Source organism: Anopheles merus, chromosome 2R, assembly GCF_017562075.2.
Source record: "Anopheles merus strain MAF chromosome 2R, AmerM5.1, whole genome shotgun sequence".
Classification (NCBI taxonomy): Eukaryota; Metazoa; Arthropoda; class Insecta; order Diptera; family Culicidae; genus Anopheles; species Anopheles merus.
The window spans coordinates 49,142,531-49,169,870 of NC_054082.1; the positions used below are offsets into that span (position 1 = coordinate 49,142,531).

The window sequence follows — 27,340 nt, forward strand, 5'->3', positions numbered from 1 at the left end:
TTGTTTGTTTGCTGACTGCTTCCCGTTCGCCGCTGCGGAAATGAAATGGATGCCTTGTGCGTGTGCTTTCGTGTGTGCGCCTTCGACTGCGTTGGGAATGGGCACAGTTGACAGAATTTTCCAAAGGAATATAAAATAATCAAATAAAAAAATATATATATTTATAAATTGGCTGGCGCCAGTTGGCGCCGAATATCGACCGGAATACTTTTAGACCGCGACGGGGAGAATGATTGTGTGTGAGCGGAACACGTGACAACAGATAATGCTCGTTTACAAACAACCACGTGCAAGTGTGCGATGGAAGCGCCCAGTACTTTATGGCATACGCATGGAGGTGCAAGTACTACAAGGTTTACAAGTACTTCCTCTTCGCTCACAGTTGCTCATTACACGCAGCGGTCGGGGTTGCAACAGTGCTTCGAGATGAAAGTAAGCGAACAAGGTGAAGTGGCTGTCTAGATGAAGGCAAATTGTTAGTACTACCGGGTGCTTCTAAAACGCGATAAATGAACCAAATCTTTCCGCTTGCCAGTACTTGAACCGACGGTAATCTTAATCAAGTATTTTTACTCTTTTAGCTTTAATCTTAGTTGTTTTGGCTGTAAAGACCGTCTTGTAGCAGACGTTTCAAAATCACTTTTGTGGATAAAGTAAACACATACAGTCGGTACTCAATAGCTGAACGCTTACTAGTTGACATGCTTTTAAGTAAGTTGTTTGACAGTTGACTGACAGCTAATCTAAAACGCTACCTTTTTTCTGAAAAATCGCTTGTAAACTATTAAAAAAAATTTCATATGGAATTTGTATAAGCTGTCATGCAATTATATTATTTTTAAACTTTCAAGAAACATTACGTAAAGTACAAGCTTTAATTACCTAGCTACAAAGTTTCAATAAACCTAATAAACCATTCAATTTTTTCCAGCTTTTTTGGATCGCTTTCTTCTAGCCTAATCAAGCACTTTTTTCTGAGAGATGCAAAGAAAAAAAAACACAAACAAAAAGCTTCAAATCTAATTTACGCGCGCGTGAATTATGCGCAAAGCATTAATTTAATAGAAGCAAAATGCTATTGTGTTACCCTCATCATTCTATTACTTTTACCTTTCCATCCGCACGTACACTGAGGGATAGTATTTTCTTTAAAAAAATAAACAACAACAACACAAAAGCACGTCAGTTTCATTACACCCAGGTGGCAGTTTTAGAACAGCAATCTACCAGCGATGCAAAATGGGAACCAAAAATCTAGTCCCACCTCAGATGGGCGGCAGCAAACGGTACAAATTAAGTGCGGCCAATGTGGCCACCGCCTCCTCGTCGCCTTCGTCCCTCTAAAGGGCGCTTTTGGGACAGAATAAAGATTAGCATTACGGCTTCGGTAACTGGTTCGGTAACTCAAGTGCTCTTGACACCGGCAAACGGTATAGGCGTTTCGGGGGAGGGGATCTCCCTTTGCTTTGTTACGGGCTCTCCGGGCCAAACAATGACGGTGTCCTTTACGACAAACCGGCCCCCGTGGTACGGGCATGGGATATGTTGGTGGTGATTTAGTTCTCGCACGCAGTCAACTGTCTTCATGTGGCGCTTCTCGAACCACACGCCACCAGGTGGACCAGTCAATGATTTCAGCCCGGTTGAAAGGTGTACCAGGACGAGCTAAAAGGTTGGGCATAAAGACAACGAAAAAAATAGAGACATCTAATCGCTCTGGGATCGAGGGACGGCTGACTTTACCTTTTGTTGCTAGTGGTATGTTTGAGAGCGAGAGAAAGAGTAAAAAAATAACAAAACAAACACAAAAGGTGGCTCCAGAAGCTTAGAAAAAAAGCAACGGAAAAGCGTCCCTGTGTGTGCGTGCGATAGAGAACTTTCGGCACCTGGTGCAGCTGTTGTTTTTATAACGCACCTTCTATATGGCACCACAACAAACAAGGTGGGTGTAACAACGAAAGGGGAGCTTTATGTATGTGTTGTTGTTTTGTTGTTGTTGTTGTTGTTGTCGTTGCTTTGTTGCTGTGCCCGACAAATGGCTTTACCAGGTCTTAAGCGACGGATGTTACACTGACAGAGGCCATCACCGCATACATAAAGGTGGCGAGCAAAAACAAAACCTGGTCCGCCTCGTGTGATGGATTTTTCCGTGGCGTGTTGGGAAGGGATCTTTTTTTTTTGTTTTGTTCGGCTTCACCCATTGTACGGTTTGGATTCGGCGGTTTGAAGGGATTTGATCAACAGTTGAGTAAAGCCAATTGAAGTCGAAAGATTAAATTGCGGGATGGCAAGACCGTAATGCTGGAGCTGGCTGAACGAAAAGCTTATTTTGTTGTGGGTTTTTGTGCGAATTATTTCATAATGCTTTTGTGGAACAACAATCGTGAAGTAATAAACACGATTGAACGTTTGATCTACATGTAATGGGAAGCGAATTATAAAAGGCTTCGGTTATGAATGTGTGTACGTGTCTGTGTTCTTCACCATCGCTTCACCAAGCGCCTTTTATTTTTTTACGAATTTTATCGCCCACGGGTATCATCGTTTCACCGAGGACTAAAACATTCATCCACATTAACCGGCCAAACAAAACGAACCAATAAACGAAAACGAGGCACTGCGAACGTTTGCAAATGATTGCGTTGCCGTATCGGTGTGGTAGACTTGTAGACGACCACTGTTGGCGCATGGGAGGATGGTACGTTAAACTGACAAAGTTTTCTTCCATTTCCACCCTCCACACAATGCTGCTAGGCCTTCTAATGACAATCGAATGACCAAGCCGGGCGCCTCCACTGGTCACCGGGGTTGCCTAACGCCTAAATGGTGTGCCCATTAAATCTGTATTTTTCGTTGTCAGGCAAAGTTGGGGCATGTCTATGGTTGCACGGTTTGGTTTGGTGTCTGTGTGTGTGGAAGGTTTTGTGTTACCTTGCCTAGCTTGCAAGTCTTTAGGAGAATTAAGTCTTGCCCCCATGCTCAGAGCATCGAGCGTGTTATCTCGCGACCGGGAACTTGCGGCCAGCTTTTGCAAACATCCCGAGTACTCGAAATCGATTTTAATCCAAGCGGCTTGTCCTCTGCCAAATCCATGCCCGCCGGCAAAGCAGAAGGCAGACCAGAATCGGAGTTTGGATGCCCTCGAGCAATCAAACTCGGCGGCATAGGATTATCATGGGATTTCGTGGGTGGGTCATAAATTTGTAAATGGTGAATCAGTGCGCCTCGGATTGCGTGCGGTACTGGGCAGCGGGAAACACATGATGGAAAGTTTTGTCTCGGGGATGAGTGGTCCGATGTGGACTGGCGATGATGCTGGTGCCTGACATGATAGTTTGCTCGGGATTGGTATGAAAAGTTCGAGTCTGTCGTGTTGCGGATGGATTTAGTTTGGTCTGCTCCAAAGTTTTCCTGATTGCCTTTCGATAGCGTAGTAGCCTTTTGTAAACCGTTACGGGGAAATGGGATTTATTGGTGGGTCTTCTTTTTTATACCGCATGCAACGGGATTATGGAAATGTAAGGCTCGTTGTTCTAGGTTTTGGAAAAAAGTATGTAGAAACCCGTGATTACCATCATTGTGTTTTTAGTTCATCTGGAGTTGTTCAAGCTTTTGTCGTTTTTTGAAGAACTTTTATTCTTTTTATGACATTAGGTAAATAATATATAGAAAATGTGTGACTCTTGAATAGCTAGGCAGTTTTTGGCATTGAGTTTCCAGGCTTTATATAGTTATGACACAAAAAGGGCGGTGTGAAGTGGAGTAGCGATCATTTCACTGATTGCATTGTAGTTATATTGTTGTTCTACGAGAAATAAATCTTTTCAGTGGGTGGACATATAAGATACATGTATATAAGCTATATGTAGCCACCATCAGGATATATAGATCAGGACATATAACATAGATACAGAACATATACATATAACGTATAGCCATCATCGATCATGACATACTGATGACCCCTTTAAACTCTTCAATTATATTGTATTATTAATCGAATAATTTTTAGTTTTGAATTTCTAACCAAAAATATTTAATAATTATGCTAATGTATAGCTAACCGTATTAGATTTGTTCATCATGTTTTTTCAATCAATTTTACCGGTGTTTAAGTTCATGTTTATGTTTTTGTATGCCTAATTTATAAACCCGCTCCGAATTAAAAGAAAAACAAAACATCAAACATCAAAGTAAAATATAACGCCTCTAAAACATCGTAAACAAACCAATGTTTTCATTTTTACTATTATATTGAACGTGATTAGCATTCAAACATATATTTTTAGTTGTGTATTTTCGTTTACATAACTAGGAATTTATTATTGATAGGAGTAATAATTAGCGAAGGTACTACAGTGGAAACCCTCATAACGAGTAGCCCTAATAACGAAGCAAATGTGCATAACGAGCAAATCTAAATGCTCTACGAGTACCCCTCTCAACGAGTAAAATCTCGCATAACGAGCAATTGCATTTTTGTCCTGTTAAGAAATCGTGATCATTCCGAGTATTTCAATACTAAGAATCGTTAAATATCAAGCCATGTTCAAAAGAAGCAGGTATAAGTGTGGAGCAAAAATGTAAGGGAGGTGACACATTAACACCCACTGCTAGCCCAAAACTCAAGAGGTCATACAAAAATCGAAAAAAGCCAGGGTGGGCAGTAGGCGCATTCACTACACCTCCATATAACTCTCTTCAGATCAGATAGCGGAGCTTAGAGTTTTGCAGCGCTTATCGACAGATGGAGTAAGTGAAGTAGTGTGTTCAGATTATTTGCTTCATTTATTTCCTTCTTATTTGACAATATTCAAGGATCTCTTCGGCTTCGACCGTGAAAGTGGGCAGGACGTGGAATTTTGTGTGTAGTGTACCTCTCCAAGAAGCGTGTGTCACAATTGTGGGGTGTATTGATGAGTGTGTTTTTTCATGCATTCTTGATCTGCTTGCTCATGAAGGCGACAATTCCGATACTAAGAATTGATCAATGCATTACTGTTGTCACTTGGAGGTGTTCCGTATGATTGTGATGCTTGTAATCCCTATATACCTTCACTTTTCTCGACTTGGAACCAATTATATCACTTTCATACAATAGTGAGTTTTTCGCATAATGAGTGAGTTATTGGAACGGATTAAACTCGTAATGAGGGGTTCCACTGTAAAATGTTTTATAGTTCATAGTTATGTTAAAGCTACACCAACCATTTAAGAAATTATGGGAACGTTGGAGACAATGTGATCGAAATTTAAACAAGAACATATTTAAACTTCTTGAATAAGTTTTTTTTTTCTTTGGCACAACAACCGCTGTCGGTCAAGGCCTGCCTGTACCCACTAGTAAAGTGGCTTGGCTTTCAGTGACTTATTGTTACCATAGCAGGATAGTCAGTCCTACGTATGGGGACACGGTCTATTAGGGGTTTGAACCCATGACGGGCATGTTGTTAAGTCGTACGAGTTGACGACTGTACCACCAGACCGGCCCATTGAATAAGTATAATTGTCTTCAAATATTGTATACTACATTCCGAAACCATTGTTCGTATTAAAATATAAAAAAAATGTTCCCCGGGTTTTAATTATTCAGGCAGTAGTTTTTATTGTTACTTATTTTAATGGACATGTTTAAAAAGCAATTAGAAATACACATTTATCTTGTCATTTCTATTTGTAATATTGAAGTTCTGAAGATTATTGGTGAAGAGAAGGTAGATAATTTGAAAAGATGTCCCTCATACATTTTAGAATAACATTGAGATTTTTATAGTACCAACATAATTTATTTGAAAGTTGGCTCGAAAATCGTTACCATTTTTAGGAGTTTATATAAAACATAACAAAAACTAGAATATCTTGCCTAATGGTTAATTAAAATCCACACCGATTATGCCGCTTAACTTTCTAATCAAATTCCAGAAACCTTTCGCTTCAATAATTTTCTATCTCGATTTTTGATTAACAGCCAAGGATTCCAAAAGTGACTAAACCAATCTGTGGCAACATTTTCTTACACTCTCTTCCCTGACAAACAGCAAACCGGAAATTTTTCCGAACATCAGTACCACCACATTTCGTATCGTAACGTCAATTATAGCAATTGATCAACCGTATAGAAAGCCGCACAGTTTGACAGTTGATGTCCGTTTTCTAAAACCGCCGGTACAAAATTTGTGTATCTCGTTTAGATAATCCTAAACTCTAGCGGTGCTGGCGTATGATTGATTTAGATACCAATACGAGCGACTACTTCCTGCAGTGACCAGCAAAGGTGACAAAACGTAAATTCTTCATCCTTCCCGGAATGAACGCGTGTGGGCGCATTTCGATGTGGATGCGGAAATGAAATTTGCAGTGATTGAAGTTACCCTCACGAGAAAGCCAACATAGCCAACTGGAAGGGGGGGGAGAGCGGGCCCGGAAATAGGAATGCCAAACTGTCTGACAGTCGTCATAATGGAGTGCGGGGTTTGCGCTTTCTCTAGTTGTTGTCTTTCCCTACTACTTCTACTTCTCCCATTCCAGAAACCGATACGATAAACCCCGAACAGAACAGAACGAATGCCAAATGTGTCCCGGAGGGCGATGCGCCGGCATCTTGTTTCAGTTATGAATGATTCTGTTATGCAAATGGGAAGCGATCCAATTTGCATACTTACATCGTTGTGCAAGCATGGATACTGAGTGGGACTCCACTTCGCAAAACGCATCTTCTATTTAATGGAGCTTTTCGTTCTGACTTTTTTGTTATTTTTGCCTAAGAATGAACCCACGAATACTTGTTCCCGTCGACTGCATCGTCGCTGGCGGAAAAGGCGAAAGTTGAACATAAACTTTGCCTTTCCATTCGAGCCATCCATGGAAAGCTGGGAATGAGCACCCCAAACACGGTGGATTGTGTTAGCTTAGTGTGCAGAAAAACAGGAAATGAAAATGTTGTGAAACGCAACGCAAGCTAGTCCAATTATCCCTCCTGCGTCGCGGATGATCAGCTTTGCTGGTGATAGCTCCATTTTTCGAGGGGTTTCCGTTTATTTGAATTGGGTTTCATTTGCCGTTGGTGGGTCGTCGTGTCGTCCCGAAAAATAATCCCGTATTAGCCTCAGGTTTCGAATGCGGATTCTTGAGGATTCTTTTGCTTCCTTCGCTAACAGTGCTTTTTTCTGCTTTCTTTCACTGCCTTGCATAGACTCGAAGCAGATTTGATAAATGAATCACATTTGTGTCCAGTAACAAGTAACGAATATGCGCACGTTTATGGCGTGGTATCGGTTGATCCGTTCGTTTGTGGCGGTCGAGGTCGTTCCTCAATCCCGCCGAAGCAGGGATACCTGTACCGCTCCAAATCTGGATAACCGGTCCATAATTGACTGGTTTCAATCATCCGATACTCAACACTGGTGTGGAGTTTCTACCAAGAAGGGCCAAAGGGCGGCATCACTCACCGCGTACAGAAATCGAACCGCTCCAACGAGTCGAACCCTCGCGCCCACACGTGTTGCCAAGGCTCGAGATTGGCTCGCAGAGTAGCTACAGCTAGAATGAATGTGGCTGAATGCAAACATTCCTTATCGTCCTGTGTGTTCGGATTTTCCCCGCAGTGAAACTGGGAAAAAGGGCAGAGAGTTACCGTTGCCGGTGACACTTGATATGTTTATTTTCGTTCCTCTGGCGAGCGGACGGATGGCGGCTGGTCATGGAGCTACGACCTGAAGCTGGCTCACGAAATTGGTGAAGTACGGTTTGGTGCGGAGGAACGGAACTCTCTTTAACGGAGAGATGGTTGATGGTTCAGGTTTTTTTTCGTTCACCGAGCTAGCCATGACCTCGGTTGCTATATGTTTGTGGATAAATAGCGCAAAAAGGGAAAGAGGGAGAGAAAGAGGCAAAGAGAAATAAAGCCATCTTCAAGTCTCGACATAGAATCTGCTGGATGGAGGCGATGACATGCAACGGACATTTGGTGCAAATGGCTGACGGGGAAGATGTTTTTAATCATGGAAAAAAGATTATCCATCTTTCATTTAGGAATTTGGAAATAGAATTGAGTGTAGAAATAAAAGAGTTGTGAACTTGTACATTTAGTTTGTTGTAAAAGAATATTATATAAGGCCAGCCACATCTCTCTGATGATGTTTGGTATTTTATGTCAATCCTGTTTCTTAAAGAAAATTGTATAATTCATAAGAGTAAAAAGATACCAAGTATTTGTATCCAACAGTGATCAAGAATATTTCAGAATGTTGTTAATTCTCTCAGGATTGTTGTAGTCCGTATTGCAAATATTGTTAGAGGACATCTAATGTTAGAAAGTATCTGCCAGCTTAAAGTAAATCGATATAAAATAAGCAATGTGAAAAATTGAATGTTTTTATAGAAATAACACATGAAATTTTCTAAGGACTGAAGCTCAGTATTACATCCTAAAGATAATGGCAAACTTAAGCTCCCCTTATGTTTCATACAGAAGATATACTGCTATGAAAACATTTCATATTATTGGGCAATCGCTAGTGTATGCAAAGTGCCATCGTGTTCAGTGCTGTTGAGTGTCCACCTTGACAGGTCGTATGTCGATCATAAGCTATGATGATGTACGATGCATCCTTCAACTGGGTGACTGGGTGGTTGACTGTGCTCAGGTATGGATAGGCTGTCAAAACAAAAACTTTACTTGGTGAATAACGAATTCGCTACATCTCCATCTCTACAGGGTTTTCAAAACAAGGGTCTTTAGAAAGAACATGTTTTCTGCAAACACCATGTCCTGACAAAAGAGGAGTAGATTTTTTTTCTTAATATTTTCATTTACGAAGCTTTTGTACTTTTCTAATGTCATTAATCAACCATTTTATTATTGAACCTGGTTAAAATTAAAGTGTTATTGAAGCTAAAAACCACATGAAGCTTAACAATGAAGTTTCTTTAAATGGTTGATTTTTACCGCAATGCTCATAACATATAAAAAGCTAGAGTGGATACGATTGATCAATACTTAGAACATATAGGACTGGATTGTTATTTCTTCAAATGTGCACGGAACCAACAAAATCAACAGCGGGTGTTATAAATACAAGTGGAGCTAAAAGACAGTTTAGCACGAAATGTGCTTGCAGTTCTGTGTTTGTGGCGTGGTTTCACATATCCCGTTCGCACAATAGCTTCAGGCTCTATGGATCCGAAATAGAGGAATGTTGTTATTGGAAATTCTTTATCGATCTGGGCTGGCTGGATATTGATAAGGCAACGTTTGGGATGGACATGGGAATTTGTAATGAGAGTAAATTCATAATCTGTTGCTTAGCGCTTTTAGTTTGATGTAATGCTTATACTTGGATGGATTTGGTCGCGAAATCGAAATGGCTTCGTTCTAAAAATTCGATATGTAAATATTTGTCATGAGATGGTTTACTTTTTTTTACATGGAGTATGAAAAGTCTGTATGATTCTTTGCTTTAAACACGCCATACCTCAGTCTTTTGAATTAGAAGCTAAGGCTATTTATGAGTTGTAAATGTCACCCAAACAAACCCGTTATCCGCTTGCTGGATCGATTTACCCATTACAATATTATTGTACCAACAGCTACTAGCTCGGCATAGCACCAAAGCTACGAACGCAGTCAGAAAGAGCAACTTTGTCTGTAACCGTTAGCAACACAGGATCAGCACTTATTTGAGTCCACTTTTGTTTTGCATATTTGCGAGGCCACCGTACCAAAAAATCTATTTATACCATCCACTCTCGAACATGTCAGGGTAAGCAGTTTTGGCACGGGTTTATAGCGTATATTAGAACGCCTCCCGCCCAGGCCCCACCGCTATCCAGATTATTACAAACCGCGAACGCGAACACAACGCTGACGAGAGACGAGAGACGTGTTTTTCTCCATCGATACGGACGAATGGCCTATCGATGGCTTCTTGCGTGCGACAGCGCATTCATTCGGTCTTTCTCCACGTGTGCGTGAGCGTGTGTGCTGGTTGTTTAGTTAGTCCAGCAAGGTCACTTTTGTGACAGCGGTAAAATTTAGCTGAAATGGTACGCTGTTGCTACCCTGCCTGAGGCATAATAAAGCAACATCCGGTGGGATGGAAACAGGATGCAATAAACTTTATATATGATGCTTGCAAATTAATTCTCGGTGGGGGTAAACACTCATGCTTGGTGCAAAAACACTAGGATAATATGAAAAGATGTTAAGAAGTGAGGAGAGACGGTGTGTGTTGGAGGCTATGATATGAGTGCTCTTTGAGCTCTTCAGCACACTCTTCTTCTTAGTTTCGGTGGTGATAGGCGTGCTAGTCACTTTAATATGCACTTGTTTATGTAGGACTTGTTAGTTTAGCTATACCAGGAACATCCGTCTTTAGCTATCCCCAGGAACATGGGGTGCTAGATACATTCGAGGACGGGATCGGTCCTTTCACACCTAATAGTTTTAATATTTAATATTATTGTCGGTTTTGCCAAGAAGAAACAGTGTTATCGTTATAGCTATGATTGCTGGTTGAAGCTTTTATTAAGGTTTGTTATCTAGATGCTTCTTATTCTTCTATTTGGCGTAATTTTGAACCCATGACGGGCATGCTATTGAGTCGTACGAGTTGACAACTGTACCATGGGACCGCTATAGATGCATAACGATTCAATTTTGAACAAAATAAGATATATCTTATTAGAAAGTGCTTCTGTTTACAAGGTAATATTTCTCTTTTTAAGGTATAATTTATTTATATCAATTCGTTCAAAAGTGGCTTTAATTCGTTCAAGACAGTCGTTAAGCAAAAACCTCGTTATTATGGAGGCTCTTTTCATGAAATTTGCAAGAAAAGTGAGGACATAAAGGTATAAAGAGCATATATGCATCATAACAACTGAAAATTGTTTATAATACTACTATGCCAAGATATTTGTAGTTCACTATTTTTTTGTCTTTATTATTGATCCGTTTTTTATCAGTTTGAAGATTTTATTAGTATTTTATATAATATAATTCAATTGTTTTGTACACTTGACTTGCGTGTATTTTATCTTTTTTTTCTCTAGGAAGAGTGTGTTGCTCGTCTGTTAAACATTTCCAACTAGGCCTTTTCTTCAATATTGAAATTTAATGTTCGATAAATTCTTAGACATAAAATCTAAAAAACACTTGTAGTCGCACCAAACATCACATGATACGAAGTGGTAGCAGTTGGCAGATCATATGCTGATTAAATGTTAGCATCAAAATAGAAGTAACACTCATCAATATACCACACAGCAGTGCACAATGAAATCGTTTGTCACTCTTATCTTCTTCGCAATAATTTTATATTTAACGATTGTTGTATCAAAACTCTTATTGAATTGTGTGATGTTCAAAATTAAAGAAATGCTCAATGATAACAATTGTGAACTTGATTAGGCATCAGCAGCAAACAATGTATCAGAAACACAAACATGATATTGCTCGTGATACGAGATTTTAATTGTTGTTGAGCATTTGGAATGCTCGTTACGCGAAAAACTTGCTATAAAGAGGACTCCCTATGAGGGGTTTTACTGTATTTCAACGTAAACCGAGACATTGTTAAAAGCTTTTCTCTACATGCAAAAAAGTTTAAGGCTTCCCTAATTTTCATTTCGAACATCCCCATTATCATCCAAAACCTGTTATCAGCATAAAAACCGCCCGCTGCCATATTCGTATGATCTATCATTACTTCCAAAAGTTTAAGTAAAAAAAAAAGCAAAAGTAAAAAGCAGTTTAGCCCAGCGTAAAATAAATCTCCCTCTGAGTGCTAAACTATAAATTGCACCTTAAGCCGTCTCCACCAGGTGGCTGCTAGGTGGAGGATCCGATAAAACGTGCCGTGTCCTTGCTTGGTCGCTTACTTCAACACACATAATACCATCCCACGCTGATGATGATGATGACACGTTGATAATGATGGTTGGTTTGGAGAAGCAAAGCTGTGGAGCAGCAATAAAGAGCTCATTAATACATATTACCTGGTAGTGGTGTTTGGGCGACAGTGGAAGGCCAAAGTATAAAAGTGCACAGGTTGCAGAGTGTGTTCAGCGTCGGATCGCCTTACATTTCTTAATTTGTTGCCCGCATTTCTCTTTTAAAGAGTTGGGAAAGAGTTTTTTGAAAAATTCTTCTCCTCTTGTCTAAAAATAATGCACGAACAGGGAAAAAGCTCTGCGGGTCGTATTTTACTATGGAATGATTTAGATAACTTAGCCACGTTGCTGTAAATAATTTCTTTTCTATTGAGCTTCAGTTGAAAGTCTACATTTTTACTAAATAACTAATGACCATTGTGCTCTCATTGAAACAAAGAGATTGCCTTAAAAAACCCTAGTGCGCCGTGCTCTTGAACTTCAAAACCCAAAACTCCCTCGAGATTCATCTTGATGCACTATTCCATTGTAGCCACGGAACAGCTTACACAGAAATTGTAACTTTTTTGCAACTTCGACTGGGTGTCGAGGGGCTACTCAGGACTACATGTTGCCCTGTAAGAAGTATTGTATTTTACAGAGCTATTTATCTGTTGCCACCGGAAACGTTGCAAACATCCATCATCGCCCGGTTTGCGGTATAATGCTGGCGCTAATGTGCTCACTGCCTCGGGCACTAACTGTGTCGAAACGGGGACGTACGGGATAGCGTACATCGAAGAACGCAAGTCTTCAGACCCGCTCAAGAGGGCAGCAGCTGCAGCACTTGTGGTCTGGCTATGTGCGACACGTAGAATGTGAAGCGTTTTGTGCAGAGCTTCCTCCTTATCTCTGCAGGGCGCTGGGATTGTGCTATTGTTCGTATGCTTCAGGACGGGGAAATGGTTGCTGCTCTCGTCGTACAGCTTATGCAGCCTGCGGGGATGTTTTGTTACAGTCAGCTTTTGTGAGCACCACTTCGCTCAGGTGTGTAGTGCTCCGTACCAGTGGCGTACTGTTTCTAAGCAGTGAACAAATAATAGTGACCATTTTTTGATGGTTTAAGGCTGCTGCCGCCTCGCAGTAAATACTTCTGCTAGGTGTTGTTGTATTATTATAGCGGCTTTGTACTCTGTGGGACTCATTCGTCTCTATTGTTGGTGGTATTTGCTAACAGTTGTAAGAGTCTTTTTAATTAAACCTGTTTCAATTGCGTTGGTCAAGAACAGTGTATCATTTGAGAGTAAAGTGCTTACCGTAAGCAAATTTCGATGGCCACATTGAATGTGTTCTCGAATTCAAGTAATCTGGTCCATGGTGGAGATAAGTTTTTATTTTATTCTTGGTCCCAGTTTACCCAGAAATGCTATTTTTAGCAACTTCCCAGTACCGGTTGCGCCTGCCGTCAATCACTTCCAAACTTCCTGCTTAAATTTTGTGGACCGCTCCCAGCGACAAACGACGGTTAGCTTCCTTCCTGCTGGATGCTTTTAAGACAGCAAGACCACTAAGCACAGGGCAAGCAGGGAAAAAGGTGACAGCTCGTTCCAGTGTGCTTTTCCGTGCTATTTATAGCGCTTGCCCCGGTGTCTAGGATCCGACGCTTCTTGACGTTTCGCGTCCTTGGTGATGGTGCCTTCGTTTCGACAGTTTTCGCCATTCGATACAAGCTTATTTGTAAAATGAGCATATGTGTATGTGCGCATGAGTGTTAGAACATTCGTGAGTGTGTGGGTATGGATTGTAGGATAAGAAGTTTCCTGGCAAGAAAGTATTAAACCATTTTGCAGCAAGAGATCGTGGCGGTAGGAGTGCAATCATGCTTACACTGCTTCGCAGAAATTTTCCAATAAAAGAAGGCAGAAGAAAATGGGGCAAAAAACCACCACTAGAACCACTGTCCCACATAGTAGGGCAAAGTTTTTGATTTTCCTTCTGCTTTTGCGTTAGCTTTTCGCTACTCTTCGTTGCTGTACTTTTTTTCTACCTCTTTTGCTGAGCTCAAGATCGATGCTATTAGTTTTCCAGCTTTTCTAAAGACGAGTGCAAACAACCGAGCGACCGAGGCAAAATCAGCATCACCGTGTACGGGGGTTTCCTGCTCTTTTGAAACGTTCGCCCGGTCAACTCGATCCATTCCGGCGCTGGAAGATGCTCGTGAAGATGGAGTTTTTAAGCTTTAATGAGCACAATCTTTCTTCGATCGGTCGGTAACTGCCGTCCAAGTAGCTTACGAACGAGCTATTTTTCCTCTCGAACGAGGAATCACTTGATAGCAGATAGTGGTGTCCGTTGCGCCAAGACCCAAGACCAGCGGATTGGAGCATTTCTGGACCATGTGGTAGCGTGAAACGGTGACCGAAGTCAAGCCGAGATTGATGGCTTAAAGACGCGTTCAGTTTCCGGAAGTCTTGGTCCCTTTGCGTTATTTGCGTATGCTATAGTTAGGAAGTTTGATGCTGCAGGCAAGTGAAATGGTCATGAAGTGTATGAATCTAACAATATTTTCTTGTTCTTTTATGTGATACAACCAGAATGATTATCTTCTTACACGAATAGAACGTACTCAAGAATCCGTGCCGATTTTATAAAGTTGTTTGAAAAGCTTTTAAACTTATTTGTAGATGAAAGTAAAATTGGGATAAACGATCCAGGCAGACCTTTACGAATCTAACATGCTTGCATACAGATGCCAATGTCGAAAACTTCAAAACATTATTCTTCTTATCGAACAACTCTCTAGAGCTAAAGTTGATTTGACTAACCTACTTTTAAACCAAAATCAGCACTACTGTTTCTGAAGTGAACTACTTTTTTGTGTGAAGGCAAAATTGTGTTGGCGGATCACATAGCACTTATACTTTACATGGTGATGAATGTCTATGTTGTATTTTTAAGATTTATTGTACTAGAATAATTTTACCGTCGTGCAAACCAGGCTCAATAACATTGCTAGTTTTAGCTCAAATCTCCTTTGGTAATTGTGTTGTAGCTTCAGCCAAAAAACTTGGAAAAGATATTACTTTTCTTTTTTTCCGATAAATCATGCGAATATCCTGTTTAAAGAAGCTCCACATTACACTTTTTTCAACACAAAAAAAAAAAAATTATTTATTTTTATTTAGTATGATCGACAAATATTATGAGCCTAGGGTGTATCCTAACATGGTGCTTAATTCTCCTCATTTGTACCCTGCCCCTGGTATGCAGATCTAATCTTCCTGCTAGGGGTAAATCAATCAAGTTACTAATATATAGACCTAATAATGGATAAGGTTCAATAACATGCCCTTCATGGGCTCAAGCCTAAAATGGACCATTCCCGTGTAGCAAGGATTGATCATACGATTGTGTGGTACTGAATAAATCTCTAACGCCTATTCAGGCCTGCATGTACGCGTAGCACGTTACGGCAAAAAGAAGAATGACTAAGGCAGGCCTAAATCGATGACGATTATTGCACAATATTAAGAAAATAAAAATAAAAAAGTCATTAAATTGTAAAATCATGCACCAAGTTTATTTTCAGAGAAGAAAGTTTTAAAACTTTCTCTTTGAAACGACAACATTATGACTGAATGATATTATCATTTAAGTTCGCGTGCTCCCATATTTTCAAACACAAAAAGCAAGATAAATCATTTTATAGTGATGGTTAAATCATTTTCAGGGCTGGTAATAAATATGATTAGTACATGTACAATGTATATGGTATCAGTCGCGATATTTGCCATGGTACCGTATTGCTAGGAATAACGGAAATTTAAGGCAATGTTGTGCGAATCGACGATCGTCCCTGTACGGCCATTAAGGCCTCATTGTCACATCAAATGCCATTGATTTATCAATATCACTGAATCTTTGTTCTTGTTAATATCACTGTCTAAACATATATTTTTATGCAATTATTCACAATTTACTTCGGTAGTCCGGAATTAAAAACAAGATTAAAAAAAACTGCTTCCAATTCCGGTATTAAATACGTGTTTTAATGAAATTCAGAGCACAATATGATAAAATAAAGCTGTTGTTATCACGTTAATAACTACTTCTACAATAAATTCCGATGTACTTCATTACACGTGGATACGATAATTAAGAATTATAGACAAAATTACACTTCCGTCGGTTTTTCGCAAAACTGGTAAGAATGCCTCCAGTGGTGAACTGAACAATATAAAATATTTATTGATCGTGGCATTAGGGCCTATTAAGAGTTAGACACATTTTTAATTTGATTCTTATACGTTATGACAATCATGTAAAATTTTCGTAAAATTTAGTAAAATTTGTAAAATTTGTAAAAATCGGCATGGCTTGGGATAAAATATGAAGAAATGAGTTAAAAAAAAAGCCGAATGTCCGTAGTTTGAAGCTGTTCGTAATTTGAAACAGAACGGTACTACTGTATCTTACAATAAGAAAATCTATTTACGGCTTTACTTTCAGCATTAATGGTAATGATTACCTTCTTAATACCTCTAACCCCAACGATCCTACAGCTGCTCAACATGCAGATTACCTTAACCCGCTTGAACTAAGCTTAGCTCGTGTTGCTGCAGCTCGGTCAACATGTTTCTACCGACTGCTTTCTTTATACATTTTCCCTAATACTATGAACTTTGGCTAAGGCAATGTCCCTTGTGCGCAAGTGTATGTGTGATTGTGTATGTGTTTGTGTATGCTAACTAGCGCTTTCAATCAGGATTTGCTTTCTTATCGTGTTTTCTCTGTGTTTTGTCTCGTTCACAGGATCAACATTAGGCGCTATCATCATCGCCCCTTCGCTAGCGGGGATTTTCCTCGACATCTTAATTGGCACTAAAATACTATTTGATTGCGCCCATCGTTCGACGTCCTCGTCGCGTGTCCGTGTTTGCTCTCAGTGTGAAAACGGAGCCGTAGATGGTTAACATTTTTGTCGATGCTCTAGGTAACGGTGTACGTTTTTGTGCGTGGTGTAATAGTAGCTTAAGGTGAAAGTGTCACACGTGTAATGTGAACAATTAAACGACGATTTAGAGTGTGTGCGTGCGATATGGTACATGGAGAGGTTCTGGCATCCGCACTGGCGGATGTAATAGTAACCGTCCGGTCTGGTATTTAGGCAAGCAGTAAAGCAGCACATTTCACTCCCGTACCGCTCCAGCGGTAACCTCAGGAAGACAACGCCGTGTACGCTTGCTAGAGAGCCATGGAATCGACAGAGACACGCGATTGGCCGCAGAAGAACGGCAGCAACAGTATTGATGGTCATGGTGTTCAATCGACGTCCGTCCCGTCCTCCGCGGTCGATTCGTCCGACCCAGCTGAACAGCCGCTCAACAATAATGGCGACCGCAACGACAATGGCACTGGTTGCTGTACCGTACCGAAGCTGGGCTCGCCGCGTCCATCGAGTCCGGCCGAAAATGGCGAGAGTGCTAATTGCACCCTAATGCGCAGCAATTCCCGTCCCTCGACGGACGATGGCAATCTGCTGTCGCCAAATACGTCCCGGTCCAGCATGTCCCAGTCCCAATCGCCCACCCACCATCATCTGTCGCCGTCCCACCGGTCAGCGCCGGCCGACTCGCTATGCTCGCTCGAGGAACTGGACGAGGTCGGTGCGTTTTTTGAGGAGCATTCGGCCGCCATCGAACGTTGGTTCCGTGAGCGGGCACCGAACGACGTCGTTGCCAAGCTGCAGTCAATTACCGCCGGGGACACGTCCAAGTCACCAAAATCGCCGCACCGCGCGTCGGTTACCTCGGACCTGTTCCAGCAATGGCTAGCATCGTCGCCTGTAAAGGTACGGTTATATTTCTGGTGGGAATTATTCGGGAACTTTAAAACGTTTCATTCTCGCTTACACCATCATAGAGAATCATAGAGAAGTTAAAAACAGGAGTTCGAAATCATCACCATCAGCATATCCTTGCATACAGAATCGAGCATCGGGCGATCCAGCTTCGGGTGCGTCCAGCTTCCACGAGCTGCACGGATGGAACTAATGATAATTTATGGTCCTTCCGGGGCCAGCGCCAGCTATCATTATGCAGATTAATTGAATGCATTTTGTCATGCTCAATGTCACCCAGGGTGCGACCCCAGGTGCTACTTGTTGACAGTGTTCGCTTCATTAGGACACGGCACAGGCAAGGAACGGCGGGTTAATTATGGCCATTATTACGGTGGGGTACGCTGGATGGGAATGGAACTCGTAAAGTTTAATCGTCTAATTGGCCGTACCGCACGGGCGCACTGGCGCAGAAAGCTAGCTAGGGGCCGCCGTGGACAAATTACGAAAACTACCGCTTCCGCTTAAGATTGTCCGGTAATGACAGTGAGAGTGCTACGCTACCATCAGCGTCAGCGGTAAACAATAATGTTTTGTCCGTTGGCGTTTATTTGTCCGGTGAAATGGTCCAGTAATGGAGCGGGTAATTTGAGATTGTTTTTTTTTTGTTTTTGCATGATAATGTAACGGGAAGAGTTGATTTGAAAATGGTACAGTAACTGGCGTGCCATTGACGTCATTGCACTTTGAATTAAATTGTGTGAGCTTTTTGTCTTTTGTGGAATGTAGTTTGAAAATCGTTCATTTAACGATGATGGTAAAAATGGACAAACATTTCACGCTGAGTGAAATTTAAGAAATGTTTGGTTCTTCAAAACACACGCTGGGTATGAAGGGAATAATTCAGGAATTAGAGTTTGAGCGTCGTGAGGATAAGAGTAGTTTGTTTGAAAAGTTCTTATCCATATCATTGTCTGAAAATTAAGCAGAACACTGAATTTTTTACAATGTTTTTAGTGTTCACGCTATAATCAAAATTTGCACAATGTTTGACCAAGAAGTTTAAGCAGCGTACGTTACGAAACATTAGCCATTCTCCGTTGTATTTAATTGCTATAAATATTGTATATCTATTAAAGCGTTGCTTTCTAATGATACGGCCAACCTGGCCGTCCTTACGAGAAATAAAAAAAAAAAAGCGTTGCTTTCTTTATACATGTTAATTATCACTTCCGAACTGATAACTACGAAGTGCCGCTTGAACAACTTACAGAAACTTCTTCGATGAAACAGTGGAAGCTAGCATTAACATGAAGTTTTCCGTAAAACTACAAGAAAAAAACCAAAAAGCCTTAGGGATACTGAGAATTATTAGGCACATTTGCACAGACTTTCACAGGAACGTATTTTTAATGACTAAAACATGATGTGTAATGCTAATTGCATTAAAAATGTTTACCTGTGTTTGCCATCGGTGATATCTGATGGATGAGTCTGAGGAAAGATTCTTCAAAGCCCATCAAAGCTAAGATAATCTTCTTCTTTTTGGCGCATCGATCGTAGTCGGTGAAGGCGGACTTAATCCATTTTTAGTTATTTGATTATTTGTTTCTACTCAGTACATTCATATCAAGACAGTCAGTCCTGTCCTTTGAGAGCTCGACCCATACGAACCTCGTTCCATAGTACCAATGGATCTGACTAACATATTCGGTGTACTAGGAGGGAAGGTCAGAAAGTAAAAACTGAGTATTGACTAAGTATAAACCAGGATAAAAAAAGATTGATGCTAAACTTTACAACAACAAAAACGTCGCTATCAACGAAATTAAGATTATCAGTTTAAAAAACTACCGGGACGCGTTACCAATACGGAGTTCGAAAAAAAACATTAAAATTATGAAAAAAACAAACTACTCGACGCAATAAAGAGCTACACTCCACTGATTGAAATCCAATAAATCCTTACCTTTAATTTTGTGGAAAAGGATAGCACAAAAGGCTTGTGCGAAAGCGTCCATTCCTCGATGGTTGCGCACTCACTGTATCACGCCCGGTGCACTATGCATGGGGCGGAACAAAGGATGTGCTGGGAAACAAAAGCATACCTTCATCACCTGTTCAACCGGCACGGATTTTCCGCTTACGGCCTACGTCAATGTTTGTGTATTTCGTGTGTTTGTGTGTGCTTGGTTGAGAAACAGTTGTGTTATTCTTTCCGCGGTTTTACCCTCCTTACCAGCTGTTATTATGCCAGGCCCATGTCAGGGTGCGGTTCTGCGTAACAGTTCAAACCACACATAGTTGCCTACCGTTACCGTGCACAACCAGGGCCAGAAAATACTACTGTATTGCTTCCATGCAGAGCTGTGGGTCGACAACATTCATCAACTGTAATGTCATACCCTTGAGGTACCGGTGGCTTATCCGTTGCATCGGTTTGTCAGTTGTGATATCTGCCAGACACCCGTTCCCATATGGTAGTGTTGCTGCAGCTCACAAGACCGCCTACGAGAGTGTACCCTACACGAGCCAGGTAGACGACATCGATAGAATGACATGGAACAGGCAATAACCATAACCTAGTTGCCGGTGTTCACCGGACGGGACGGGACGATGTATGATTGAGTTAAACAAATCTCACTTCCGGTCACCGGACGAGGTGTTTACGATGGCAGGCACACCTTCTATCAGAGTTTTTGCCATAAAATGCATTGCCCTGTATGATTGGCAGTGGGATGTAAATGTCAACGCGTGTTTGTGTGTATGTATGTGTGTGACACAGTTACTTAACAATTCCAGTGCGTTTTAAATAGCTAGAGCACACACATCAAACATCATAGACTAAACGTTACGGGTAGGATATTGGACAGCACACTGCTCAGATTGCTTTCTGGTACGTTGCTGCAATGGCGCAAGTATCGTGTTTAACCGTGTGATTTCGTTCCAATCCATTTTCCAAGCTTTTCCTTCTTTAAGAAGACGCTCGTGTTAAAAACGTTTCCCTTTCCGTGGTACTTCTTTTAATTGCTTGCTTGGTCATGGTCCGTGGGTACGGCGTGTAGTCCCAGCTTAATTATCCATCCCAGCCCCCAAGTAAAACTGCTCTGGGAGTGTAGAGACAGACTGACGGGAGGAATTGTTGGGACTACGAAGCGGCTGTGCTTACAGCGCCCGCTGTAGGCTCTGTTTGTCTTTTGGCTTCTTACGCTTAACCGGGAGCTTTTGAGCGACTGCAACCGAGAAACGGGTGATTTAATTTATTGGAGGTAAAGTTTTAAATGAGATTTATGAGCCTCAACCAAACGGGCGCGTTGCCAGCGACCCACTGGTGGTCAGGATCTCCGATAGGTTGTTGATTTATAGGATTATTGTCTGTGCTTTGCTAACCTGTTTTTTTGCAGCAAAATTCCCATATACAGCAGCTATGTGCCTCCGGCTGCCGTAGTTTGTGCAAAGAGAGTAGCACACAATAGCGGTTGATAATTTGATTGTCTGTTTATTGCACACTCAATAAAAAAAACGAGCAAAGTCTCCTGTGCGAAATAAAGGAAGGATAATAGTGCCCTCCTTCAGCACTACATTAAAGAAGCGACAAGACATGCGCAAGGCGATGATGGATTGACGGTAAAAGCACCGGGCATCTATTTTTACGGTCCACTATTTACACGCCGATGGTTCGCTCTGGTTTGCCATGGTTGCGCCACATTCAAAGTAGGACGCAACAGAAACACAGAAACGATATAAATCTTACCAATGTGCTTCCCTCTGTAGTATCGTGAAAGCAGCAACAGCAGTAGAGAGAGAGAGAGAGAGAGAGAGAGAGAGAGAGAGAGAGAGAAAGAGAGACAAACCCCGATACTAAAAATGAATTAAAAGTGTACAAAATGGCTCTCGGTGGCGACTCAAAACGGACACAACGTGAAGGTAGCGTTGATTGCTTTCGGGCTGTGCGCTTTTCGGTACCGCGAAGTACCACGACGACAAAGCGCATCAACTGGAACGCGCTGCGGGGCCGTAAATCAAAGCCACACCGAGAAGCTACTGCCGCGGTGGAGAGCAAAAGTTATAAGAGCAGCAGCATAAGAGCAGAAAGTGTACATGTTGAAAATAAATCCATCCAATGCAAACGTACGGCCATTAAGGGTGGTGAGGTAGAGGGAAGAAAAGAATGTAGCCGACAGAAAATGGGAAAACCTAGAGGAAAGTCAATTTCGCTCGTTACCGCCGGTTTGGCATGGGTGGCTTAAGCACGACCTAGTAGCAAGCAAATATGTTTGCAGTACGGGGAAAAGTAAGTTTTTCTATTAGATTTTTCATCTGACAATTGGCTCTACCTTGCCTGCAGTTCTACTTTTGGTAGAAGAGATAGCTCTTTCATCTGCTGCTATAATTTTTATCTTTTTGTGTGATTTAGCTGGTACTTTTTATCTATTTTGGACCGCTTACAGAGAAATGGCTTTGTACAAATGAATCAACCCTGCTGGTGTGGATTTTAAGTATTTATTTTCATATCCAACTCAACATAAACGTTATTTTCTGTTGGAACCAAACGAGAACTTTGACTTTGCGGTTCCACTTTGGAAAGTAAATAATTTCTTTTGGATCGTAACAGAGCGATGAGCGACTTTGTATTGATCGAAGAAAAAAAAAAGTTACCAATTAACATGTTTGCCCTTTTACCCAAACTCAACACAATTCCACAACCGATACGGTTTCTCCTCTACACTCATCACACATTTCGTAGTTCAAACTTAAAGTGAATAAACTGTTCGGCCATTAGCCATTGTAAATTTGAAAGGAGCATCGTCCTAAGCCACTCCACGCTGATTAATCGCTCCATGGAAACAGCACCTTGCTTTGCAAACTTGCAGGACCGACTTGAAGCGAACGCTTGCTGCTGGTCTACACGCGACACGTTGCGCAATGAAAACTTGCTTCTTCCTCGGGCAGGGAGGTAAAGAACATCTACCACACACACACACACTTCCCCATCAAGCTTCTCTGTTCTGTTTTGGTGAAACTTTCGATCGCCAACATCGGAACCAACGATGGCAACCGGCCACGAGAGAGTGTTGCGCGAGTTTTAATCGATGCCGTGTATGCCGTGCGGTACTGCCGGGGCAGTACGAAACTTTCCCCGAACTCCGTTCCGTTCCGGCTGACGGTAAACGCACGAATGCGAGAAAAGTTAAGCCATAAATTAAATTAAATTATTTCAGTTGAAGTCATTTGGTGAATTGGTGCGCTCCAGCATCCGGCAGTGGATTCCCAGACAATTGGCGGCCCCGGCATTGGGCCGATAACCGGGGGGCCCGATGTTGTGGAGCACCGTTTTACCGTTTTATGCGCGAACATTTTTGTGTTATCAGGTTCTGGCAGCAAATATGTTTACACAATTTACGTACAGAAATGTTCGCCGAAAACATTCGTTCGCGTTGCGTTGATGGGAGCTCGTTAATGGGATTGTGCGGCGCAGATACTAATAATCTCCCAATTATGAAGCAATCCAGCAGGCTTTTCATTCGCCTACCTTGCTGTGTACTATACCGAATAACAAGTTTAGGTACGGCGGAATGGATATTGAGTTTGATAAATTCTTATTCTAATTGCAGTGTGGCTTATGAATTCGAACAGCATCCGAGAGGTTAATAAACATTTCATGTACTGTAAATTGCTTACATGTTTTCAATAATTTAGCAAATGAGTAAATAAAATTATATACAGCATTTTAAACAGGTACATTTGAACAAAATGTATAGAAAGGTTAATGGACAGATGATAAAAAAGCGATGTGAATAACAAAGCTTTAATGCTTCAGATGCAATACATTGTAAACCAACTCGAACAACGGAGCAATACGGAAAAGAAAATAATATTTTACTTGAACAAACATTTGAACATTATCTTCATTATTATCAACTAGCTAAACACGCGTGTGGAATTACTTTAATGTGAACACACCCAACACTAAACATGCATTTTCGATGTAAGCAGACACAAGCAGAAATAAGTGTTGAATCCTTGCATACCATCCAATGGCCATGGCAGCCCAATCACGTTCCTGATTTACGGTGGAAGGTTAGACAGTGTGTCTGGTATTTATCCCACCACGAACGTTGCATTGTTACTCTGCTTTGCTCTATCCGTCGTGGTAAATATTCCATTTCTCGCAGGGATATAACAAAACAGAATGATCCAAACGGCAATAACACAAGACCTTCCTGCCAACTGTCATCCGTTCCGATCCTAGGCAGCGCTTCTTATCTACTCCTCTCCCTACCGCTTCGGAAGCGTACCGTCCAAACGTACGGCTGTGGGTTACAGTGCCACTGGTATTGGTGCTTGATGGAGGCGCCCAAAATTGGCTGATAGAAAAGAATGAAAGCATAGATAAAGAATCTTGCCACTAATACAAACCCATTCGCACACCCACACAGAAATTCATGTATATTTTCTCTACATCGTTCCTGGCAACCAACTGTGCAGAGGGTGGTGGGCTCGTTACAGAAGTTGGCGACATTCTGACATTCTCATTCCACAGCTAGGAGAGCCCCTTGACCGCTGTGAGTTTGTGTGATGTCTGTTTGTGTGTGTTTATATGCAGTGTGATAAATGACACTTGTGCCAGTGTGCTTGCACTGTGCTGTGGGCAAACGATAGTAAAGCATGGACACTCAAAACAATGGCTACCAGTGGACAATGCCATGGAGAGATGTTGGAGAAAGGCAGACAAAAAAACCTTACTGCTTGTAAGATACCACCACCGCCGCCATCAAGGACGTGAAGCTTGTTTCACTCTTTCGTTTCTGCAGCACGCCACCGCTGCTGTTGATGATAATCAGGCAAAGGTGCCGGCGATCAAGGGTGGTGGCTTTGTTTTGCTCCTGTTTGGCGCCGTCCCCACCCTACGAAGGGCGGAGGGTAATTGTCTTCGTGTGGCGTTCGAGCAGGGAACAGAGCCAAGCCCAAGCGTGTGTTCCCCCCGCTGCAAAAGGGGTGCCGACACGAATGTGCCGTACCAGTCGGTGTCATTTCATTTGAGCCGGCGCGTTTTGGCCCCTTGTGTTTGCTCAACCACTTCCTACTGACCTAGATTTACCGCGCGCGGATGTAACAGGAAGTGTGCGAGAAAGTGAAATAGCGAACGCCGGAGACAATTTGTAATTCTAGCCCAGCAACTAGCGGACCAGCGCCGGCAGCTATTGGGCGTGAGTTGGCGAAACTACGTACGCGTGTGTATTTGTGACCAGGCGGTTGTGCATGTGTGTCCGCTTTGCCAACGTGACCATGGGAAGGTGTGGTGTGACAACAACTCATCTCACGAGCCGTGGCCAGCTGAATGCGATGCGGTAAATGGAGAAAGCCCTCCCGGAGTGTTTCCGGTGTGGAAATGTTAATGAGTTGGAGCGTTTAGCGCTAATTATTGGACAACTCCCAGTTTGGTAAACATTTGCACTGCTCCACCATCCCTTTTCCCCCCGGTGTCCCATTTGCAGATCGTTAGGCGTGTGCTGATAATAGCCTGCGCGGGAAGTAGTTTTTATCCACTTGGGACACCAGGGCTTTGTTGCTTTTTGGAACGCTGCGACGTGTGTGTGTGTGTCTGTTTGTGTGAATGTATTTGAGATTGCATTCTAACGGCTGTGTTAATTGTAGCGTTGTTTGAGAAGAGTCTACTTTTAATCCTTAAATGGGGATGTTCGGCGTGCTACTAGCAATCATAAATATTCTTCTCATAGGACAAGCACATAATTCCAGGGCAGTTTGAAAAGAATTTTTAAAATAAAAAAGAGAGCGCAATATTATTTTCTTTGTATGTATTCTAATTTTATTCTTTTTAATAAGCAAATCAATTCTTTCAATTGTGAAATATTTTAAGCAGCATGTACATGAGGGTCTCGGAATATTTGACTCTTGTAAAATGCCTCAAAGATGATTTCTTTTGCTTTTTATTTGGCACAACAACCGTTACCGGTCTATGCTTACCTAAGTCCTTTGCTTGGCTGACAATGATAGGACACCCTCGATCCAGACGGAATCTGAACCCATGACGAGCGTGTTGTTTAGTCGTATGAGTTGGCGACTATGTGACTACTGGTTGAAAAGATTATTAATTTAATTATAATTCAACAATAAATAAATTGCGTTCTACGAGGCACAAAAAATTCAAGAACCATAACACTTCAGATAATGATAATTCATATAACCTAACTGATTCTATGACCTTTGTCGATGATCGTCGATAATCAATAAAGAAGGTCGTGGCGATACTAAGCAACAGGCAGCGTTAAGTAGCGATATGGGCCAACGTTAATAATGTTGAATGTTAATAATAACCGCTTCAATGCCAACATTCGAAAGAGCATGGTTTAAGTATCACTAACAATCCGAAAGCACAATGCAAAATGCAACAATGCTCCCATAGATCTACTCTAAAAGGATAATTTGTTGTCTACCATAGCAATTAATTCGTTTTCGGCTTATGTAAGTCCGTTGATGATGGTATGCAAGTCGATGCCATTTACACGGACATAAAGGCGGTTTTTGATAGCGTGTCCCACATGATTCTTCTGACAAAACTTGATAAACTCGGATTATCACCGCCTATGGTAAATTGGATGAAATCCTATTTATGTGGTCGATCATACGCAGTTAGATTGGGCCCCTACCTATCAATATCTAATGGCGCTACTTCCGGCATAACCCAGGGTAGCAACCTAGGGCCTCTGTTGTTTTTGCTATACATAATTGACGTGTGCACGGTACTCCCGGATAGTAGTGGCCTACTCTATGCAGATAAAACTAAAATCTATCATCAAATCTGTGAACCTGAGGATCATTTTCGTCTACAAGCAAGCGTGACGCACTAAGCGTCTACATCGATAAATGCGCCATAATCTCACTCAGCCGGTCAAGAGCTCCGGCGCTGTATAATTATACGCTAGACGCTCAGAACCTGTAAAGACTGTACTGTGTCAAGGATCTAGGAGTCCTCCTAGATGGTAAACTCTCCTTCGAGGAACAGATAGACCAAGTAGTCGCTAGTGGCAATCGGCTACTTGATTTGTTCATTAACATAACGCGCGAACTTCGTGATCCTATGTGTTTCAAGACACTGTACTGCGCACTTATCAGACGTGCACTGGAATATGCTAGCATTATTTGGTGGCTCGCATCTACTACATCCCACCCCTTGCCGAACGTGTTGAGCCTACGCCAGGCTGGCATTTATCACCGGACTCTTAAACGGAACCATCGACTGTCCCGAGCTGCTTTCGTGGATTTATCTCTATATTCCTGCCAGAATACTCCGTCGCGCGCCAATGCTGGCTGTCGCTGAATCCCGGACAACCTTTGGCTCTCGCAGTCCCCATATTTGTATGTGCCGTTTACTAAATTCAGCTGACGATCTCTACGAGCGTGGAATGACGATAACAGAACTGATTTCAGGTTAAAGTGTTCGAAATGCGTCCAACCATAACAATATATAAATGTTCTGTTCGTTATCTAAAGTATATTGTAAACAAAATTTGACTCAAGAGGGTTTTATTGTCTATCGAATAATAAACACTAAACTAAGCTAAACTGAACAATATAACATGCTATTTTAATGAATGCATTGCCTTT

At 41.7% G+C, this 27,340-nt stretch overlaps 1 protein-coding gene across 7 annotated transcripts in view; it reads left to right on the plus strand.

Moving 5' to 3' along the window:
• LOC121588354 (cGMP-specific 3',5'-cyclic phosphodiesterase) overlaps window positions 1–27,340 on the plus strand; it is a 65,584-nt gene that overhangs the window by 18,424 nt on the left and 19,820 nt on the right. For all 7 annotated transcript variants that reach the window (XM_041906180.1, XM_041906185.1, XM_041906184.1 and 4 more), the window contains one exon: window positions 16,684–17,722. In XM_041906180.1, coding sequence (XP_041762114.1) covers window positions 17,126–17,722 — 597 coding nt within the window. In that variant the 5' untranslated portion in view covers window positions 16,684–17,125. The remainder of the gene's footprint in view (window positions 1–16,683; window positions 17,723–27,340) is intronic.